This window comes from Cygnus atratus, chromosome 1 (genome assembly GCF_013377495.2).
Source record: "Cygnus atratus isolate AKBS03 ecotype Queensland, Australia chromosome 1, CAtr_DNAZoo_HiC_assembly, whole genome shotgun sequence".
NCBI lineage: Eukaryota > Metazoa > Chordata > Aves > Anseriformes > Anatidae > Cygnus > Cygnus atratus.
Window position 1 is genome coordinate 139111176 of NC_066362.1, and position 19340 is coordinate 139130515.

At 42.3% G+C, this 19340-nt stretch overlaps 1 protein-coding gene across 1 annotated transcript in view; it reads left to right on the forward strand.

Annotated features, from left to right (window-relative positions):
• ATP10A (ATPase phospholipid transporting 10A (putative)) overlaps nt 1-19340 on the forward strand; it is a 113097-nt gene that overhangs the window by 34509 nt on the left and 59248 nt on the right. Inside the window, exon 2 of the mRNA XM_035558132.2 lies at nt 9547-9751. Coding sequence (XP_035414025.1) covers nt 9547-9751 — 205 coding nt within the window. The remainder of the gene's footprint in view (nt 1-9546; nt 9752-19340) is intronic.

Below are 19340 nucleotides of genomic sequence, written 5' to 3' on the forward strand. Positions count from 1 at the left end.
GATTTTCAGACTTCTATTTTGTTAGGAGAGCAATATGGTAATTTAAACATCTCAGTACTGAAGTACGGCTTGAGGCTGTTTGCTTTTCCTTCTGTTAGTATTCTTGTCCTGTTGGGGCAAGTGGTCATCCAGAAAGGCAGAGACCACATAACCTGTGAGAGCAGCTAAATATAGAGAAACTGGTACGTGTAATGTAGGATAAGTCATTAAGTTTAGAACTTCAACTGTGCTTTTCAGATCAGCCTGAAGTACTAGTTTTAGTTAAGGCCTATCCTCCTGCCAGCTACACAGAAGAATGAGGATTCCTTTGAGTTGTAATTCTTTCTGCTGCTCCTTCACTCTTGGGGATGTGGTGATGCTGGAAATAGATCTTTATGCTTCAGATCTGGGGCTCCCCAGGGATTTACACTGATACTGCTTCTCACAAAGCAACATCATAGGTGTAAATTTAAGTTATCAGACATTTCTTCCACTTTGGCTACGCGCTGTTGAGAGCAAGCCAGCAACCTCGAGCTCTTCAGCATCTGGTTTAGTTACTGTCATAGTGACATCTCTTCTGAGAAGTCTCATTGCTCTCGTGTTTAAGAAACTACATGGAGAAATATCAACAAAGAAGATAATAATAATAATAGTAAGATAATAAATAATAATAGTAAGTACTAAAAAAGGCTTTGAATAAAGATCTTTATGTTCATATTTCAGGTCCTTAGCTGACCCTTCTGTTCCTCCAGATCAGGAAAAAACTTCCGAGAACATACTTATTCCAAAATTGTTGACCTCGTTTCCGCTGAGTCGTATCCAGTTAGGAAGACATAAGTGTGATGGAGCATGAACAGTAGCTTAGAAGTGAAGTATGGCTCACCCCACCAGGAGTTTGTATCGGGGGGCACAAGACAGGCAGTCATCATACCGGTGACAAGGCTCTAAATATGGTACATAGCATCAGGTCAACAAAAATTTTCCAGGTGCTACAGTGATAGACATTTTAGCATCCTAGGGCCTCTTTTATACACAAGCAGGCATTCAAGGCAAGGTCAATGTCTGCACACAAATCCTGCCAAACCTTTCTTCCGTCACCGTCACGAAAGCCCATAGATGTATCCAGTTTGCTTTGCCTGCTAGCTGGTAAGCATCCATGACCATCAAGTAAAACTGTCCCCTTTACCTGCCTGGGAGTGTTCTGTGTGGGCATCTGATTGATTAGACGTGGAGATAGACCACGGTTTATCCAGCACATTAAATCTCCCTTTGTACCCATCTATGTCAACAGAGGCACGTCTGAGTTTGAGGCTTCAGTTTCTGCATACTCCCTTGAATACACCTTCTCTGACAGAGAGGAAGGTATAAAGTTCATAAGAATTGGGAAGTGAGTACAATGAAACATACTTCAAATGTCCTTGCAAACCCACATATTACATAGTTTCACATCTCAGTTTCAGAGTAGAAAGAACTGTTAACATGTTACACAAAGATATAGCAGCCAACTTTATATTCTTCTTCAAGATTCTTACAATAATATTACAGCCAACATGTTTTTTCCACTTTTTATTACCAGTTCTTTGAACAGTTAACTTCTGTGTGGCACTTGAAGTAGAATAGTCTTGTGTATGGACTAAATCTAGTTTGTGGAACTGCAGCCAGAAGAAATTTAGAGGCAGCAACATGAAGAGCATCATCTCAGTTTTTCTGAAATAAATATTTTTAATATTATAAATATTTTTCAGATAGTAAATAAGATATACTTTTCAGATAGTAAATATTTTACAGATAATTAAATGTTTTTCCTATCCTCAACCTGAAATTTCGATTGTCCAAATGAGAACAGATGAGAACATCCAGATGAGATGAATGTCATGGATAGATGTCAGCCAGATGAGAACAGAAAGGGAAGGAAAATGTAAAACTTCCTAATTTTCAGGAAGAACTGGAGAAGAACAAAGACTTACGCTTCAGTCTGAGATATTGATTTTGCCTGTGAAATACAAAAGTGGTGAATATTAACATTCTTTTCAACAATTCTCTTGCTAACATAAAATAGTATCTGAATTATGTTAACTTGTAGAGTGTTTTTGTGCAGTGATTAGATAACATGAGCTTTAAAGGAGGTGTGTTTGTATGTCATAGTTATGCGGAGAAAAATAGTCTCCCAAACTGAATGTCAACAACTCCATCAGGTCTGTGCACGTAATTAACAGGAAATGCCTTTCCCGATAAAAATTCTTTCAGCTCTCACATGAACAGTTTAGCTGAAAGAACTGGAATGATTTTTCAAATGAAAACTCTTGTGGTTAGGAAGCACCTTTCTTTAGCAGTTCTTTACAGATGACTTTGTGCGTATATGTAGTGAACATACTAATGCATTTTTGTGAACTGGGTCATGTAGTCCTGAGATCAAGTCAGGCAGGTGTGTGAACCAGGGGCATGAGAAGGCAAAAAAATTCCATTGAAGTGCCTGAATCTGTTAAAGAATCGATTTCCCTCATTAACTGCAGAGCCATACTAAATTTGCCTTTTAAGATGTATCATTAAGGCATGAAGCTATCCCTTGGAATGGCCAACCAATTACCGTGGCCTAAATTCAGTGGGAGAACACCCAAACATAGGATTTAGTCCAACAAATTTATGTATCTAGCATGCACCTGAATTTTCAGCACTCAAACAGTTCTCCTAAGTGTCCTTATGCTATTAATTATCAGTTTAGAGGACAAAATTGCAAAATTGCAAAAAGTTGGCACCCAAGATCTCCCTTGGAAGAGTTCCCATTTTAATTGTTTAGGAAGCAAGCACAGATGGAGGTAGGCATCATGAGGTATCTATAATTTGAATGGCTCCCCTTCAGGCAGGGGATTGTTTCTCCTTCCATGTTTGCACAGCACCAAGCTCAGTTGAATCTTTTTGCAGTTACTTGGAGCCCTACTGTAGTGTAAATACAATCTTAATATCTGTGATAAGCAGTTAGCAGTCTTCTCTCCCAGTATATCTGCTAATCGGAACAATGATACAAGTTTGTTAGCATTTTTGGCAGGAAACATAGGAGTGTTGGAAGTTATGCCACTTATTAAAAATAGGATACTAGACGTTTCTCCAAAATAGTCTTGAGAATTTTAAAATCAAGTTCTGGGAGACAGCTTCTTCTTTCTTCAGTTTCATTGCATGGTCTGCCTTTATGTTTCATGTTGTTATCGAAACAACAAGTTTCTTGGCTGAAAAATCAGTTATTCCGGTTAGCAAATGTTTCATTATAGTTAACAATAGTGAGGTTTATTTCAACAAGAGGTATAATGGAGATAACACTGCCAAGAGAAGTTCAGTGATTACTTCCACGTTATAAACCTGAAACACCGAAGTTTCATGGGTACATTTTTTTAATAACAAGTTTGACTCGTAACAGAAAAATTACCTGTTTTCAGAAAATGTGAGTATATTAAAAGGCACCTTTATGCCTAGTTATCGCTCTGCAAGCATATTTGCTTCTAGCAGCTCTAAGATGCATTTGAACTTGATAATCCAAAAAAAATGGGTATTTGAAGTCCATGAAAACAAGAAAACTTTCTGGTGCTCTTAAAACAATGTGAATATTAAGGGATCTATATAGAAACATCAGTCGTGGAGAAATTTTTTTCTCTGCAATATTTCTCAAGAACACTCTCTGTTAATGTCTTGTCTGATTAATATCAGATTCGGAGCCTCTTCATGATTTATTTTCATAGAAACAGATGTTATCGTTTGTGGTGGAATGAAGACATATTCTGGGCATTATGTAACCTGCTTTGGCATTATCTTATGCTACATGTTTTTCCTTAATTCTGCCACAACATTGTAATTGTACCCAAATGGTTCTCTATGTGTTTCCATAGATACTTAGCATGTTCAGACTTTGTATAATGTATGCCTCGGTCTCGTAGGTAGCTCTTGTTTTTTAAACTCCGAGCTCTGCAATACCTGTAGTTTTCAAATTGTAATTGGTGCTCGTTATAACAGCAGGTTTTTTGTGTGTATTTCAGTGTTGTCCACCAATTCTGCTTTTGAAGACTACGATGCTGCAGTGCTTGGCTCCTGCCAGTTGTCTTCAAGTTTTTTAGTTAGCTTGTTCCTGACCAGGAGACTTGTCACAGCACTGGTAGCCTACTGACACGAATAGGTTTTAAGTCACTGATGACAGAGATGTACCAGATGCTTTCTTTAGTTCTCCCCCACTCTCTTTTCTGCCTCCAAAGATGGAAGGGGAGGACTTGGCTGGCATCAAGAACAGCTCCAAAGTATGCCTTGTACACAGCCCTTTGACCTGCCTTTTGTGGAGGGATCTTCCACAGAATTAATTTATTGCTGTGTTTCTTTTAAAGCCTACTGGTTCAATGGCCAGCCTCAGCTGGCAGGGAAGGCAAAGGAGCCAGATTTCTTTTGAAGTGCAGACAATAGTTACTTCAAAAGCAGGTCAGCGGATGGGCTTGGGCCAGGAAACAACATTTCATTTGGATGCTTTGAAAGGCTTAAAAACTTGTAGGCTGCAGTCTCAACCTGTGTAAGGAGAAGCAGTACACTGGGTGTACACAGATGGAACACCCCAAAGGATAAAAAAGCACATCCCCTGTCTTCTGCTCAATGTCTTTGACAAGCTCTGCTGAGGTTAATAGAGGAGCTTATGTTGGGACTACGATAGGGCAGTGCTACAGATTCCCTAACCACTCGCTTAAAGCAAATCTACATCGGCCATTCCCACTCATTAACTGTAATTTTTGTCAGTGGAGAAGTGTAGGAAGCAAGAAACAATTCCCTTGTAGTTCTGTCTTCTTCATTTAAGGTGTAAAATTTCTAGTATAGAGGAGGCCTTGTACTAAAAGAACAGATTGTAGCTGCATGGCTTTCACATTTCATAACAAGTCTTGCTTGTGATATTTTCATCAGACTTTGTTTGAAAAGGGATTGAGAAAGAGAACAGGGAAGATTCCTCCTAAATTTTATGCATGTGGAGTTTTGTTATCTCCCTTTAAGTATGCTCAATTTGAATAATGCCTTATCACACTGAAACGGTTAAAACTTGTTCAGAAAAGGGAAACGGTTATTTTGTAATGTTCAAGCAGAGACAATTTACAATCTTCAGCCTTTTGTAGGTACAAACTGATATTTATACGGCCAGAAACATAAAATTAGTGGCATGATCTTTATCAGCATGTACTGTGAACAAGAAAAGAGGGAAGGGTATGGTTAACAGGAAAACAAAAATTTCTGAGTTTCTGTTTTTATTTACATATTTATTTGAATTTAAATTTCAGAGACAAAAAGTTAATATTTTTGCTTTTGTTTTGGTTTTGCTATTAACCAAAGCCATTCTCAAATTTGGCACAAACCTGCAGAAGATTCTGCTTCAAAGCATAGTATTGGCCGAATATACGCAATAGGTAGACTAATGCAAGTTTTTAGATAGCAGCTAGAATTATTTTCACTGTGTTTACACACTTAAAAGGAAGTTTCAAACTTCCCTGTGTGCTTGAAAGTGAATGTGCTAGAGTAATGGCACGCCGTTGTTGCAAAGAGCATTAACCTCTGGAGGAGTTTGCCTCCGGCCAGGGCCACGTTTGCTGTTGGCTAACAGCATTGATGTCCACACAGCTGAGCCAGCTGACCTGTTAGCCATCCATCTTCAGTTTTCAGTCCATGTCTACCTGCAAAGACATGCTTAGTACAGTGAAAGCCCTGGCAAGTTCTGTTTTAGATTGTGACAGAGAGGAGAAGGAAGGTTTATGTGACTAAGAGTGTACAACCACAACTTACAGATGTGTTCTTTGCCTGCAGATGTGTTGATCAAGATTAGGTAGTGTTCAAGAGGCTGGACATCTCTAGTGTGTGAGCCCCACACAGCACCTTACCTAGCTGTCTGAAATTGGGCAGAGCTGTCTGAAATTAATAGTTCATCACAGTGATTTAACTGGAGAGTAAAAGCAGTATCTATTGCTTTTGCAGAATGGCGGTAGTTCGTGGCAAAGTATTGATGCGGAAGACTTTTATCTACCTCTCCAGGTTTGAAAGATAAGATCAGTATATCTGACCTCTTCCAGTTGTTCATCATGGCTTGCAGCTTTGGTTTCCTGCAGCATCACCCTGAAGTTTGTTACAGGCACTACAACATACCTTCAGGCTTGTTATACGTGGGGCAGGGGGTAGCACTCGAGCTGTGGCTGCTGGCTTCTGGCCTGGACACGCACAGCAGGCCTTCCTGTGGGGTGCGAGGGGCTGGCCTCACTACCTCGGGTGCTGCCTTCCAGCCCTGTTCTGCTAGAACCCCTTGAGCACTTCCACAACATATATCAGGAGATGGCATTCACAAAGCCAAAAGCTTTTGTGGAAGAATTCTTTGCGAGCAGTGCGTGAAGTGCTGGTACTTTGGAGGATGGGTGCTGACCACGCCACAGCTAAAGAATCAGGACCAAGCCAGAGGAAATAGCAGGGAGAAATAGACCCAGGTGTCTGTGCTTTAAACACTAATTTATCAGCTGTGTAACTATAAATGGAAAGACAGCAAAGTTTGCTGGTTTAGCACGTTAAAGACCAGAGAGACAGGAAGGCCTTTCAGAAGCAACTATCAGGTAAATGGACAGACAGGACTTTGCCAGGAAAAATCGTGCTCACTGCTGGATGAGTAACAAGTACCCACATTATTGCGTTTCGCTGATGTTCTGCTGTACGAGTGCATAGTGTCTGTTCTGGTTTCTCTTCTGGGCTTGGTCTCGGTGACATAAGTGCCTGCAGGCACAAGGAGTGGGTCTCGGTGATCTGCTATCCCATTACAGCCCCGTGCTGTAAACTGCTGGCGTCCTCCAAGCCTGGCCGTGGCTGTGAAGAGCTCAGCCGAAGCCATCTGCCTAGCTGTTATGTTTGCTCTGAAAGTGAGAAGTATAGCAAACCATTTGAAAACAACACTGAACACGTAACAATGCATGTATGCCTACTCATGGAGAGTGTGTTTAGTTCAGGTTTTTTATCACAACAGGTTGATGCTATGTAAATCGTTGGAGACATGGAAAGGGTCCCTTCGGAATAATGTCTGGAGGATACACTGAGGCAAAACGGCTCAAATCTCTGAACTTCAAATAAAATTTACATCAAGCATTCTTGTATGCCACACCTTACAAACACAAAGAAGGGTGTAAATTTTAAAGACAGACTTCCTCTTAAAAGACGCGTGGCATTTCTAACTCTTTATCATGTAACTTCTGGAACTTACTGGTAGAATATAACAGCAAGAATAAACATTTAGCAAGTGATATAACACTTGAGTGATAAAGTCCTGTCTCTGCTAGAGTCAATGGCAAAACTGCAACTGTATTAACAGGGTCACTTGGTGTGTTTGAACTGCGCAGAGGTATGAAAGCTGTTTTTAAGCGTGCTAGAGCATCTGCTCAGAAGAACAGGACAAGCACATTAAAGGAGTGCTCCAAAAGGCCTGAACTCTATCTCGTGCACCTAGTATCCGAACCTCCAGGTCTGAAGGTGGTGTTGTGCCGTACTCTGTACTAAATACTTGCAGTGACGATTCATGTGTTGCAACGGGACAATTATAGTTAGGAACTGGGTTAAAGCAGCCGTGGCTGAGGAGGATTAGAAAGTCATTTTCCTTGTGGGCTGGCAGTTCATCCGCTGCTGGCCCCTGTTAGCTGAGAGCTTCATCAAGTCCAGTAATGGGACAAATTATTCTAGTGCCACTGGTGAAGGGGGCTCTACCCCACAGTCCCAGTGCGTGTGTAGGAAGTCTCATATTCATTTATTGATGCCACACAGGTGGGAATGAAGGAATGCTAAAATAGCAATGCTTTTCAAGCAAGTTAAATAAAAAAATGTAGTCCTCATAGCATAGTATGGGACTCCTTGCTATTTGTAGCCTGATCATATGTCTGCACTGCTACTCTGTACATGCTTCTGAACATTACCCAGTCGCACAGTTAAATTGAAAAGGATCAGGGCCACGTGTGAAGTGATTTGGAGTTACAGGTTGCGGAGCTAACAAGCCTTTCGGATCTGTGACCTGATGACTTGTACTGTGTTATGGCGTGCTGGGTTTCAAAGCAATTCGTACACTCCTTAGCAGGAAAAGTTAAATGTTGCCTTCACCCTGAGTGTGAAGGGAATGGGTGATATCTGCAGCTTACCTGCCCTTGTGAGACTATCATGTTTTACACTTTGCTCTTATTAATCATTTTCAGGCTTTACCAAAATAGAAAGCACAGCCGATGTTTTCATTCCTCTCTGTAAACTGGATGTTAGGAAAAGGCAGTGAAATTCTGGGAAATAAAACCTGATCTGACTCACACTTCATTGTGCTACCTTTTGTGGTATCATTCAGGCTTTAGGCTAAATAAATGAATAAAAGCAAACTAGGTTTCTAATTCCTGCAGCACCAACAAAGGCGTGACAAGGATGAGTTAGGCATAGCATCACTAGCAGTAACTCCAAAGCAACATCGTTAGCAGGAGTTCCATATTTCCTCCTATTTACGAGTCAATTCACATTACTACTGCAAGTAATGTACTTTTAAATGATATGTTTTATAGAACGTAAAACGACAACCCCCCATCAGGATCCCATCCTGCCAGTTAAAGTGCTGACAAGGGAGCCTGGCTCCAGTGTCAGCAAGAAGGGGCCAGTGCTGACAGCAGTGCCACTGCTTGCACCGTGCAAGGCGGTGTGCTGTGACAGCTTGGGAAAGTGTCAGAACAGCAGCTTCCTGTTCTCAGGAGGTATTGTACCAGGTTAGTATTGTAGCTGTTTGGAGATGCATTTCTTTCAAAAACGCAGCAGAAGAAAGCAATTTACACAAATGCCAAGAAAGCACTCAAGCCTGGCTGTTATAAAACTAAAAACCTGAGTTTTAGCTGGAATTAAGTAAGCAATCAGCTGTGTCCTTTTCCTCATGCTCTCAAGAAAAAGTTAAAAAATGAAAAAAAGCAAACTAGTATGACCTATAAAACTAGACAGGTTTAGTGGCTGTGTCTAAACAGACAATGCATGGATCAGTGTTTCAGGTGGGTAAGTTTTTGAAATGACAAAGAAATTACAACCCGAATGAAAGTTTCAGAGGAACTAAGCAGAAATTACCTACGTAACAGATGATGATGCTATGGCTAATATGAAGATACCGCACAAATATTTAAAAAGAAGAGTCCTTTAAAAGGACTGTGTCCTTTCCCTGTAGAGCAGGTAGGACTGTGTTTTTTCCATGACATGTCCTTGTAATCCTAGGTCTAGTGACAAATACTGGAATTTTCTTTCATTAACAGACTTTCATCTCTTTCATCTAAATATCACATGGTACTTTGGGCCTTAAAGAGCATCTGGTTTTCTTAGAGGACTTGGGAACTCTGACCTGGGGCTGAATTGGTGACAAGACACCTCCTGGCAGCCTTCATAACCTTTTGCTGGCATAACTGGAGAGTACCTGAGGACCTTCCAAAGGCACCGTATTCCTGTTACAAATTAAATTGTATAGTATGTGAGGCATTCTAGTCTATGTATATTTTTTTAATGTCTGTTCTATAAATGTCTTTTTTCCAGGAATGAGAAGAAATATATAAGCAGATACTGGAAAGAAGTGCAAGTTGGAGACTTCGTTCAGCTTCGCTGTAATGAAATTATACCTGCTGATATCTTGCTGCTCTCTTCAAGCGATCCCGATGGGCTGTGCCATATAGAAACAGCTAACCTGGATGGTGAAACTAACTTAAAACAGAGACAGGTGGTGAGGAGGTTCTTAGAGCTGGTAAGTCACCCTTCTTGGCTCTCACTTAAGATAAGAATTTGTTTCAGGTGAGTTAACTGTTCACCAATCCACTTCACACCAGCTAAATCTGCTTTTTCTGGGAGTGCTAATGAGTTACTGTTATGGTTGTCATTAAACACCAGCACTTGCCAGCAGCTGACCTCATAATAGTATCAGAAGTTTTACCATAATTTTTGTTCCCTGAATTTGAATAGGAATTATTTGGGGCAATTGTGTGCGGTTGGAAAATGTTGGGGGGTTTTGCTGGCTTCTATTGTAGCTTGATTTTCGAAAACATTTTAACCGCCCAATGAGAAGATACTCAAATATAAACAAACTACTTTTCCTGCCTGCAGACCAGATCAGTTTCAGTTGAGAATTTTGCCTAAAACTCTGTGCTGCAGAATCTCTCTCCAGCGCTTAAAGCTTGTAAGATTTAAAGGGGCAGGATCATGCCTTCTGGAGGTGTGTGTGCTGAAAATCTGTTTTATTGCTCTCTCACTGTACTTATCTCTGCCCAGCAGCACTGTTTTAAAACAAAACAAAATCCAGCAGTTCAGTTGCTGTCAGCAGAATTAGCGGAAATTACCTGAAGGAAATTACTTGATTTAACAATCTTACTGAAATAGTATTTATTTGTATGCCCTCCTTTCCCACCTCTCCTGCAAAGTAACCCCAGTTTCCTGTATTTTGCTGTGAATAATAATTATTTTATAGAATTCAGCTACATCTTTTTCCCTCGTAATTCTCATTTGAGAGATTTTGCAAACAATGGGAGCTTCTGCCCTTACCATTGTCATCAAAGGTTAACTACAGAAGCCTATGGCTGTACTGATATGTATCAGTATTAATGAAATTGTAGCCCAACCAATAGGATAAAAATCAACATGCCTTCCAAATAACGGTTTATGATAGACAGAGTCTTTCTGTGAATAGCTTGTAAAAATGTGAGATAAAGACTTGCTTAATTGTAAGTGAATTCCACGTAGAATTTCAACATCACATGTAAGCTACCACCATGACGAGAAGCTTAATGAGCTACAGGCCAAATGTTTCAAAAACTCTGATTGTTCCAAAGAAGCTAATTAAATTGCTTCTTAAAAGTCCTATCCTGTTCCCACCGAGAGGAAATTTCTCCCAGTGGGTAGAGCTCCAGGGAGGTACTCAGATGATGTGTCCCAGTTCTCTGCTAACGCAGACATCCTGCATGACCTCAGGCACATTATGTAGGACAAAAGCTGTAGATGGCATATAGGCTACTGAATACAGGGATGCTTTCATTATCTTGTGTACAGTTGGAAGTTAAGGGCATGGCCTAGCTCTCTCTCAAAAGAGAACCAAGGAAGGTACCAGCTGCCCCATTCACCTGCAGCAGATGGCTGGATTTTCATGATCCAAGACCTTCTGACACGCAGCAGAAGGTGTTGGTAAATACAGTGAAAGAAAATGATGTATACAAGTACAGAGCATCACAAGAGGATGCCTGGAGGAATCCCTTTTACTTCATTAGGATCCACGGCTTCCCTGACAGCAGGCAGGGTTCAGCACTTGGAGTGTGATTCCTGGGGGTACCTGTCAACCTTACAAACCCCTGCTCTGGAAGCTGTGACCCCTAAATGTGTGCCTGAGCCATGAGCTGTGGAGCCTCCCTTCTGTCACTATCCAACAAACACATACATGCACTAATACATCTTCATTAATGATCTGAATGATGGAGTCGAGTGCACCCTCAGTAAATTAGCAGATAACACAGAACTGGGGGCAGTGGCGGATTCACTGGAGTGCCATGCCACCATCCAAAGAGATCTCAACAGACTGGAGAAATGGGCTGACAGGAACCTCATGAAGGTCAGCAAAGGGGAGTGCAAAGTCTGACACCCAGGAGGAACACCCCCACCACCGTTACAGACGGGGCCACCCAGCTGGAAAGCAGCTCTGCAGAGCAGAGCCCTGGGGGTCCAAGTGCCCAAGCTAAACACGAGCAGCGATGCTCCCTCACAGCAAAGGTGGTCTGCAGCCTCCTGGGCTGCATGAGGAAGAGTTAGCACCCACAGGTGGAAGGAGATGATCCTTCCCCCGTACTCTGCTGTGGTGGGCCAGCTCTGGGCTCTGTACAACAGATGCAGACATCCTGGACCAAGTCCAGGTGATTAAGATAGAGTGGAGCATCTCTCATAAAGGGAAAGGCTCAGGAGAGCTGGGACTGTTCAGCCTGGAGAAGAGGAGTCTCAGGGGGGATTTCGTCTGTAAATACCTGAAGGGAGGGTATAAAGTGAGCCAGGCTCATTTCAGTTGTGCCGAGTGCCAGGACCAGAGGCCCTGGGCACAAAATGGCACACAGGAGGCTCCCACTGAATATCAGGCAGCACTTCCATGCTATGCGGGTGACGGAGCCCTGGCACAGATTGCCCAGAGAGGGGGTCTGCCTGCTTGGAGATATGCTCTGGGTGGCCCTGCTTGAGCAGGGGGTTGGACCAGATGGCAAACAAGGTTCCCTTCCAACCTCAGCCATCCTGTGATCTGGTGATTCTGTAGTACAGCTTTAGCAGGAAAACTGGGAAGGGACTATCCCTGCAATCTCGTGTTTGTCACACTTGCGGAGGTTTAAGTTGCTGATCTAAACCAGGCAGCCGAAATCTGGATTTTGTACAGTTCGGCAAGACTTCTAACCTTGAGACTGTATGTGTGAGTGGCAATGTCATTTCCTCCTCAAACAGGTTAAAGGTAATCAGAGACTGAATTGAGCCTCACTGGGGAAGAAGGCTGAGAGTGTCCACCAGCCACACAGCTAGGTTTATGTGCCAAGCAGCAGAGTCAAGGTATACATGGCATGGCTTACTCAGCCATACTTTATTCAATGGCACCTGAGCAGGCATTCTGAGGAAATCAGTTAACTTGTAGGTACTTGTAGTCAGTTTTGTAGACACCTAACACTCTGTTTCCAGCCCATCCTCATATATTTTAGTTCCCTGTATCATACGATGATCATGGAACTTTTCCATCCCAGAAGTATGTTCCCAAATATGTGGAGAAGTTATTTCTTAAAATAAATTCTAGATCACAGGATGCCTACCTATGGTAGCAGTAGGGTCCGTAGTAATTTGTCAGGGGTTAAACTAGCATCAGTGACAGAAAGCTCATTCATTTTAATGAAAGCAGGACTGGAAAAAGTATTCAAGTAGCTCAAGTATTGAAAGAGAGCTTGTAAGAAAACCACACGTGACTAACACCCCTCTCCTAAAATAGCTGAGCAAGCAGGAAATATCCAAGCCCAGGTTCCTGTGTCAATTAACTTGTAGGCAAAGTGCACACCTGCAAGTTCCAAGTCCTCAGTGGCTGCAGCATCACAGAGCCTCTCTGTAACAGTGCCATGTAAGTCATCCAGAAGAATACTTGCCATCCTCATTAAAGTCATGGCTAAAACCTGTCTGAGCACACTGTTAATTCATGCACCAGTGTTACATTCCTCACCTGATATTAGTAATGGTGGGTTCTTACTATTTCTTGAAGGTGTTACCCTCCTGAGAGTTATGCAGTGGGATACAGGACACTGCTTGGGAAATGTTGGATGAGTATGAGGCCCACAGCCACATGGCGTGGAATAGCAAGGTGATACTTAGGTTGTGAAGTTCAGTTCGCATCTGGGTATGTCTAAGTCACCACAACTGGAGAGGGCTTATTGTTAGATCTCATAAAGTACTTTGGAAGACCGACATTTTCTTGTACCAAACGCTGACCAGCCTTTTACCAAACCTCAGCAAAGCTCCTTCCTAAATCTTTTCTAGGACCTGCATCCCAAGCTACTCGTGCAAGAGAAGAATGCTTCTTTATTTTTTATTAACATTTTACACAACAGAATAACTTGGTTATGCTTGTAGCTCTTTGGTTCTGTCTCACTCTACAGCCTTGTTGTTCAAGCAGGAAGACAAACAAATAGATTATGTAGTCCTGACCCTCTCTTTCCCACACTGCTGAAGTCGTTCCCCACCCTCCTTACAGAATGATGTGCCTGGTCATGTGGCTTATCATGGGACAAGAAACAAAGATTTTTTGGAAGCTTCTTCTTAAAATATCAGCTGCCCATAGCAGTCTTTGAATAATGTCTCTGTAGCAGTATCTCAAACCTTTAAAAGAAGCTGTGTTACAAAGCTTGGCATTTCTGCGTTTCTTATATGAACTAACTGATTGCTTCTGAGCACGTGCCTGTGAAGTAGGTCAATAAAGGATAGCTATTTCTATACCCACAGCTCTACTGGGCATGGGAAAGGAGTGGGGGCAGAGGCAGGAATAGCTGTTTTAAGCCACTTTTATTGCTTCCTACTTCTGTCGCTGCCCTGTGCCCACCCATGCAATTTACAGTCCCACAGGTCTACTGCAGGCTGTTTTCCAGCGAGCTTCATTATCCATTTGGAATCACTGAAGTGCAGTGTGCTCCGAGCAGTCCTCCTGCAGCCACAGCACGCTCTCCAATTCCCCCTTTGAAAAGACAGAAAGCCCAGAGCTGTCATGTTGGACAGAAATGTCCTCTAGAGCAACCGCCGTTCAGCCAGCATGGTCTGAAGTGTCGCTTTGTGTCTCTTTTCAGCATCAACAACATATAAGGTCTATAGTCACAGTGGGTGTAACAACAGCTCTTACTGTTTCCCTCTTCCAAACCTTTGTTCAAAAAAGTACCATTCTGATCTCTTTTTGGCCTGACCCTTGATGCAGCAATAAGCAATTACAGAAGCAGTTGTGTATCCTTGTCTCCAGTGCTTTGCAGACATTAATATGCTCTAAACATATGCTCAGAAGATCCAAGATCAGCATTTGTGCGCTTGGATCGGACCTCTCCACTTGTGAATTCCAAGAAGCTGTTTTCCTTTACAGTGCAAGTGACCAGAAATACTGCTTATTTTAGTGCTGCTTTGATTCGTCTGAGTAATTTATAGTACACCGGGAACATATTGCTTGTTAGCTTTGTGTTTGTTAACGAATGTGATCTGTCTGACACAAAACTGTGCTTTCTGTACACGATTCTACATCCTATCAATAGGCAAGCTGTGAAAAGCCGTCGATACATTCATTCCTCAGTGGCTTGTATGTCTGACAATTCCAGTTAGAGTGTGTACGTCGTTGGACACTCAAGACAGTCAGTCTTGCAAGTAACAAAATTATGCAGCGAGTAGGTTAGAAATAGGAGATTTTTCATTTTTTCCTCCAAGATTTAAAATACTTCGGTCTTGTTATCCAGATACTATACTGACAGGGTGTGTTAGAAATGTTTAAAATAGTCAGAAGTGGATTTCTGCATGCTCTGCCTTTCAAGTCAGAAGGATAGTAGACTGTCATCACACCCAAACACAGATCAGCTCTGTCCGTGCAGCGTGACACTCTGGAGAGCACAGCTAGGAGAAAGTACTTCACTGAATCCCCCTGTGGCTGATCTAATGGTGTTAGCCATGACCAGTAAGCATCTCTTGGAAAAAAACAAGTGTTTCTTGGTATTGCACCAGTTTCCATCTAATTTCTAACCCACCCTCGCTGCTGTCTAGTCACAGCAGCCATTTCTGGCGCGCTGGATCTAATAGGAGACACATTATGAAAGAAGAATCAATGTGTTTTCTGTATGACTGTCTGGGTTGCTTTGCCACCACACCCTGCATAATTGCGTGTGGAATGTTTTACATGCATGTGAAACATTTTCTCAGCCGCTCTTCATGGAGTGGATAAGCAGATACAGCTTTGACTGCAAAAGCTCAAAACTCCCTTTCAGGTCTCATAAACTTGATTTAGGATATTTTGATAGTATGAATCTAGACTCATGAAAAACATTTACATTTTCTCGCTGCCTTGTAGTACGAAACAAACAAAATACTCCACTGTTTTTACTCAGTATGCCTTTCAACAAAGTCCACAAAGACTCACTGTGGATCCTGGAGCAGCTTATGGTTTATTAACCACTGGCCATGTCCTGGATGTTTATGTGGAAAGCTTCAGGTCAGCTGAAAGCTAAGTTAAATCTAGCAACTGCCGTCCCATTTGAGAAGGCACATGTATCCCCCTGAGAGCTGGTGGGAGTAGGTGATAGATTTGTTTTCTCTCTTTTTCTCATAAGAGTAGACCTTTGTTCAAAACAGACTTGTACTAGCATGATTAAACAGGTTTAGATAGGCCTTGCAAATGACTTTGTGGCTGCTTATTTATTTTGTCTAAAAAGCACATTTGATTATGGTGTCTGCCTGTTTGGAGGGTTCATTTGCATGCAGACTAGCACCAAAATAACTCATCAGGCTGATTTACTTGCAAGTCAGTATGTGAACCCTTGTGGAATATGTATAAACTCAGAGCCTATGCTTACTGCAAGCACATTTGCTCTTTTATCCCAGCCTGGAAGCTGGGCTGCATTTACAGCTCTAGATTTCATCCAGCCCTACCTGTTGCTGCACAGTGGAGGAAGCATCCTGAATACAGCTGGACTTAGAGAAGCAGTCCCACAGCTCCCTGTTCCAAGCATTAGGTCATTTATATGCCTCTTTCTTTCCCTGTAAGCCCTAGGCAGAAACTGGTCCAGAAGAGAAGACAAGACTGCTTTCTAGAAGGGCTGCACTCTAAGCCTGGCTGTGTTGATGTCTGTAGGCTGCACTATCTATGAGATACTTTGGGAAGGGCAACTCATGCTTCTGGCACAAAAACAGCTTGCAGGGCAGCCCAGTGCCTCAGTGTGGATGTTTTTGCATTCAAGCTCTCTTTCTTTCAAACTTTCTCCTAGAAAAGAAAAGAGGGAAGGGAAGGGAAGGGAAGGGAAGGGAAGGGAAGGGAAGGGAAGGGAAGGGAAGGGAAGGAAAGGAAAGGAAAGGAAAGGAAAGGAAAGGAAAGGAAAGGAAAGGAAAGGAAAGGAAAGGAAAGGAAAGGAAAGGAAAGGAAAGGAAAGGAAAGGAAAGGAAAGGAAAGGAAAGGAAAGGAATTTCTGAGTTTTGATTTAGACTAAAAGAAGTTAAGGTTTCTTGTGTAGCCATCTTTGTTAGTCAAGCTAAGCCAGTCTGCAAGAACAGGTGAAGTTGAAACAGCAGCCTTCCCAGACAGACTAGTTTTCAACTTGCTGATACAAGCTCATTGCCTCAAAGATTCTGACTGAATCTTCTAAATCAACACAAGAATGGGCATAGTTATATCCTCCTTGTCATGACTTGTCCCAGTAATAAACTCACGCTGTCATCATAGAATCATAGAATCACAGAATGGTTTGGGTTGGAAGGGACCTTAAAGATCATCTAATTTCAACATCCTGCCATGAGCAGAGACATTTCCCACCAGACCAGGTTGCTCAAAGCCCCATCCAGCCTGGCCTTGAACACTTTCAGGGATGGGGCATCCACAACTTGCCTGGGCAACCTGTTTCAGCACCTTACCACTCTGTGAGTAAAGAATTTCTTCCCAATGTCTAATCTAAACATACTTTTTTTTAGTTTAAAACCATTACCTCTTGTCCTATCACTATACTCTTTGTCAAAGAGTCCCTCCCCAGCTTTCCTATAGGCTCACTTTAGGTACTGGAACAAAGTAGAGAAGTGCAATCCCCTCCCTCACCCTGCTGGCCACGCTTCTTTTGATGCAGCCCAGGATACGGTTGGCTTTCTGGGCTGCAAGCACAAATTGCTGGCTCATATACAGCCTTTTGTCCACCAGAACTCCCAAGTCCTTCTCTGCAGTCTCCACTTTGCAGTCTCCGTCCAGTTGTCACCCAGCCTGTATTTGTGTTTGGGATTGTCCCGGCCCAGGTGTAGGACCTTGCACTCGGTCTTGTTGAACCTCAGGAGGTTCTCACAGGCCCACCTCTCAAGCCTGTTCAGGTCTCTCCAGATGGCATCCCTTCCCTCCACTGTGTCAACTGCACCAGGCAGCTTGGTGTCATTGGCAAACTTCCAGAGGGTGCACTCAATCCCACTGTGCATTGTCACTGATAAAGATGTTAAATAACACCAGTCCCAATACAGACCCTTGGAGGACACAACTCATCACTGGTCTCCACCTGGACATCGAGCCATTGACCACAACTCTGTGAATGTAACCATCCAGCTAATTCCTTATCCACTGAGTGGTCCCACTTAGGTAAGTGGGAATAGTACTCTGTTATAATCACGTAAATGAGGACTAATCAGCATACTCAGTCATATTTAGACTGTAAGCACTTTTAAAGGGTAGAATCGGGCCACAAGAACAGTGGATGTATTTCTAGCATCTTTTGGGGGTTATCCCTTGTGCCTTGCTTTTTTGCAGTATTTTGAAAAGGTTTACAAGTTTAGGAAAAGTGACTTGAAAATTCCAGATATACACATGTTAAAACAGAAGATTAGTGCTCTGTCCCACACACATTGCCAAAATTAGATTTTCCTGAGGGAAAAAAGAGGTTTTTTAAAAAAATAACCAAGCAAACAAAAGAAAATAATGTTCTTTCCTATGCACTACCAGTATATTAAATTAAAAGCTATTTGCTTGCATTTTAGCTGTGGATTTTAGTGAAACTAACCTTGTAAGAAGACTTGTGTTTGTCAGTGAAAAACACTTGCATGTCAAACCCTGTGAAGACTTCGTTAGAGGTCACACCTTGAATGTTCAGTACATTTCTTTGATGGAAGTTGAATCACTATGAAAGACTCTACATCTATACTGTTGTATCTTTTTTTGGATAGCACCATGTTCAGAGATGACTTATGTGGAAACCGTGAACATCACTAGTTAGAGGAAGCGACTACCATCTCTCTAACGAAGAAAACGAGCATATAGCAGCTGTGTGCAGAACGTCCTGTTGCAGAGCAGGATCTAAGTCAGTGCTTTGGCAAACTCTTGTGCTCTCCAAGAGTCCTAGAGGACTGCTGAGTACAGTTTTTCACTCTACTATTGGCCGTGGCATTTAGTCAGCAGTCTCACACTGGGAGGTGAGGGCAAAGGATGCAAATAAAAAACTAAAGAACGATGGTTCACTTCCTGCTCAGCCAGTTTCGATCAAGGTTGCCATCTCTTTCTGGTTTCCATCGTGCAGGTGTCCAGGCCACAAGTTTGAATGTCAAGAAAGATTAGTGAGAGGGACAAACAATTTGAGTAAATGTGAGGCAAAATTTTGGATATCTCGATCTAAGCGTTGGGGGTGAAAGGTAGGGTAAAGATCCCGATTCGGAAGGGTGCTGAGTAGCTGATTTTTACCACTGATGTTTGCTGTTTATGCTTTTGTGTTTAAATATGGGTTAAAGGGGCTGAAGTGATGAATCCAAGTTTGAATGCCCTGGCTGCGAGGGACCTCCCATCCCCAGGGTAAGACTTCCTGCACCAGTGGAACAGTGGTGAAGCCATGTAAGGAAATGTGTTATGCCAGTGCTTGTGCTGCAAATGACCTCGAGAGAGGCAGAAGATTTCATTCACTGTATGGCTACTCCGGCATCTCCTCATTCTGCTGTTCCTCTGAAAAAATGTTAAAAAACAAAGGAATATTTCAGGTCTATAGAGAACAAAATGCTGCTTCCTTTCTAAAGAGAAGTAAACCTTTACACGTGAAGCAATTTAAGAAGAGGTTTTCCAATTAAAGTCATCTTTTTGTATTGGTTTGTCATGA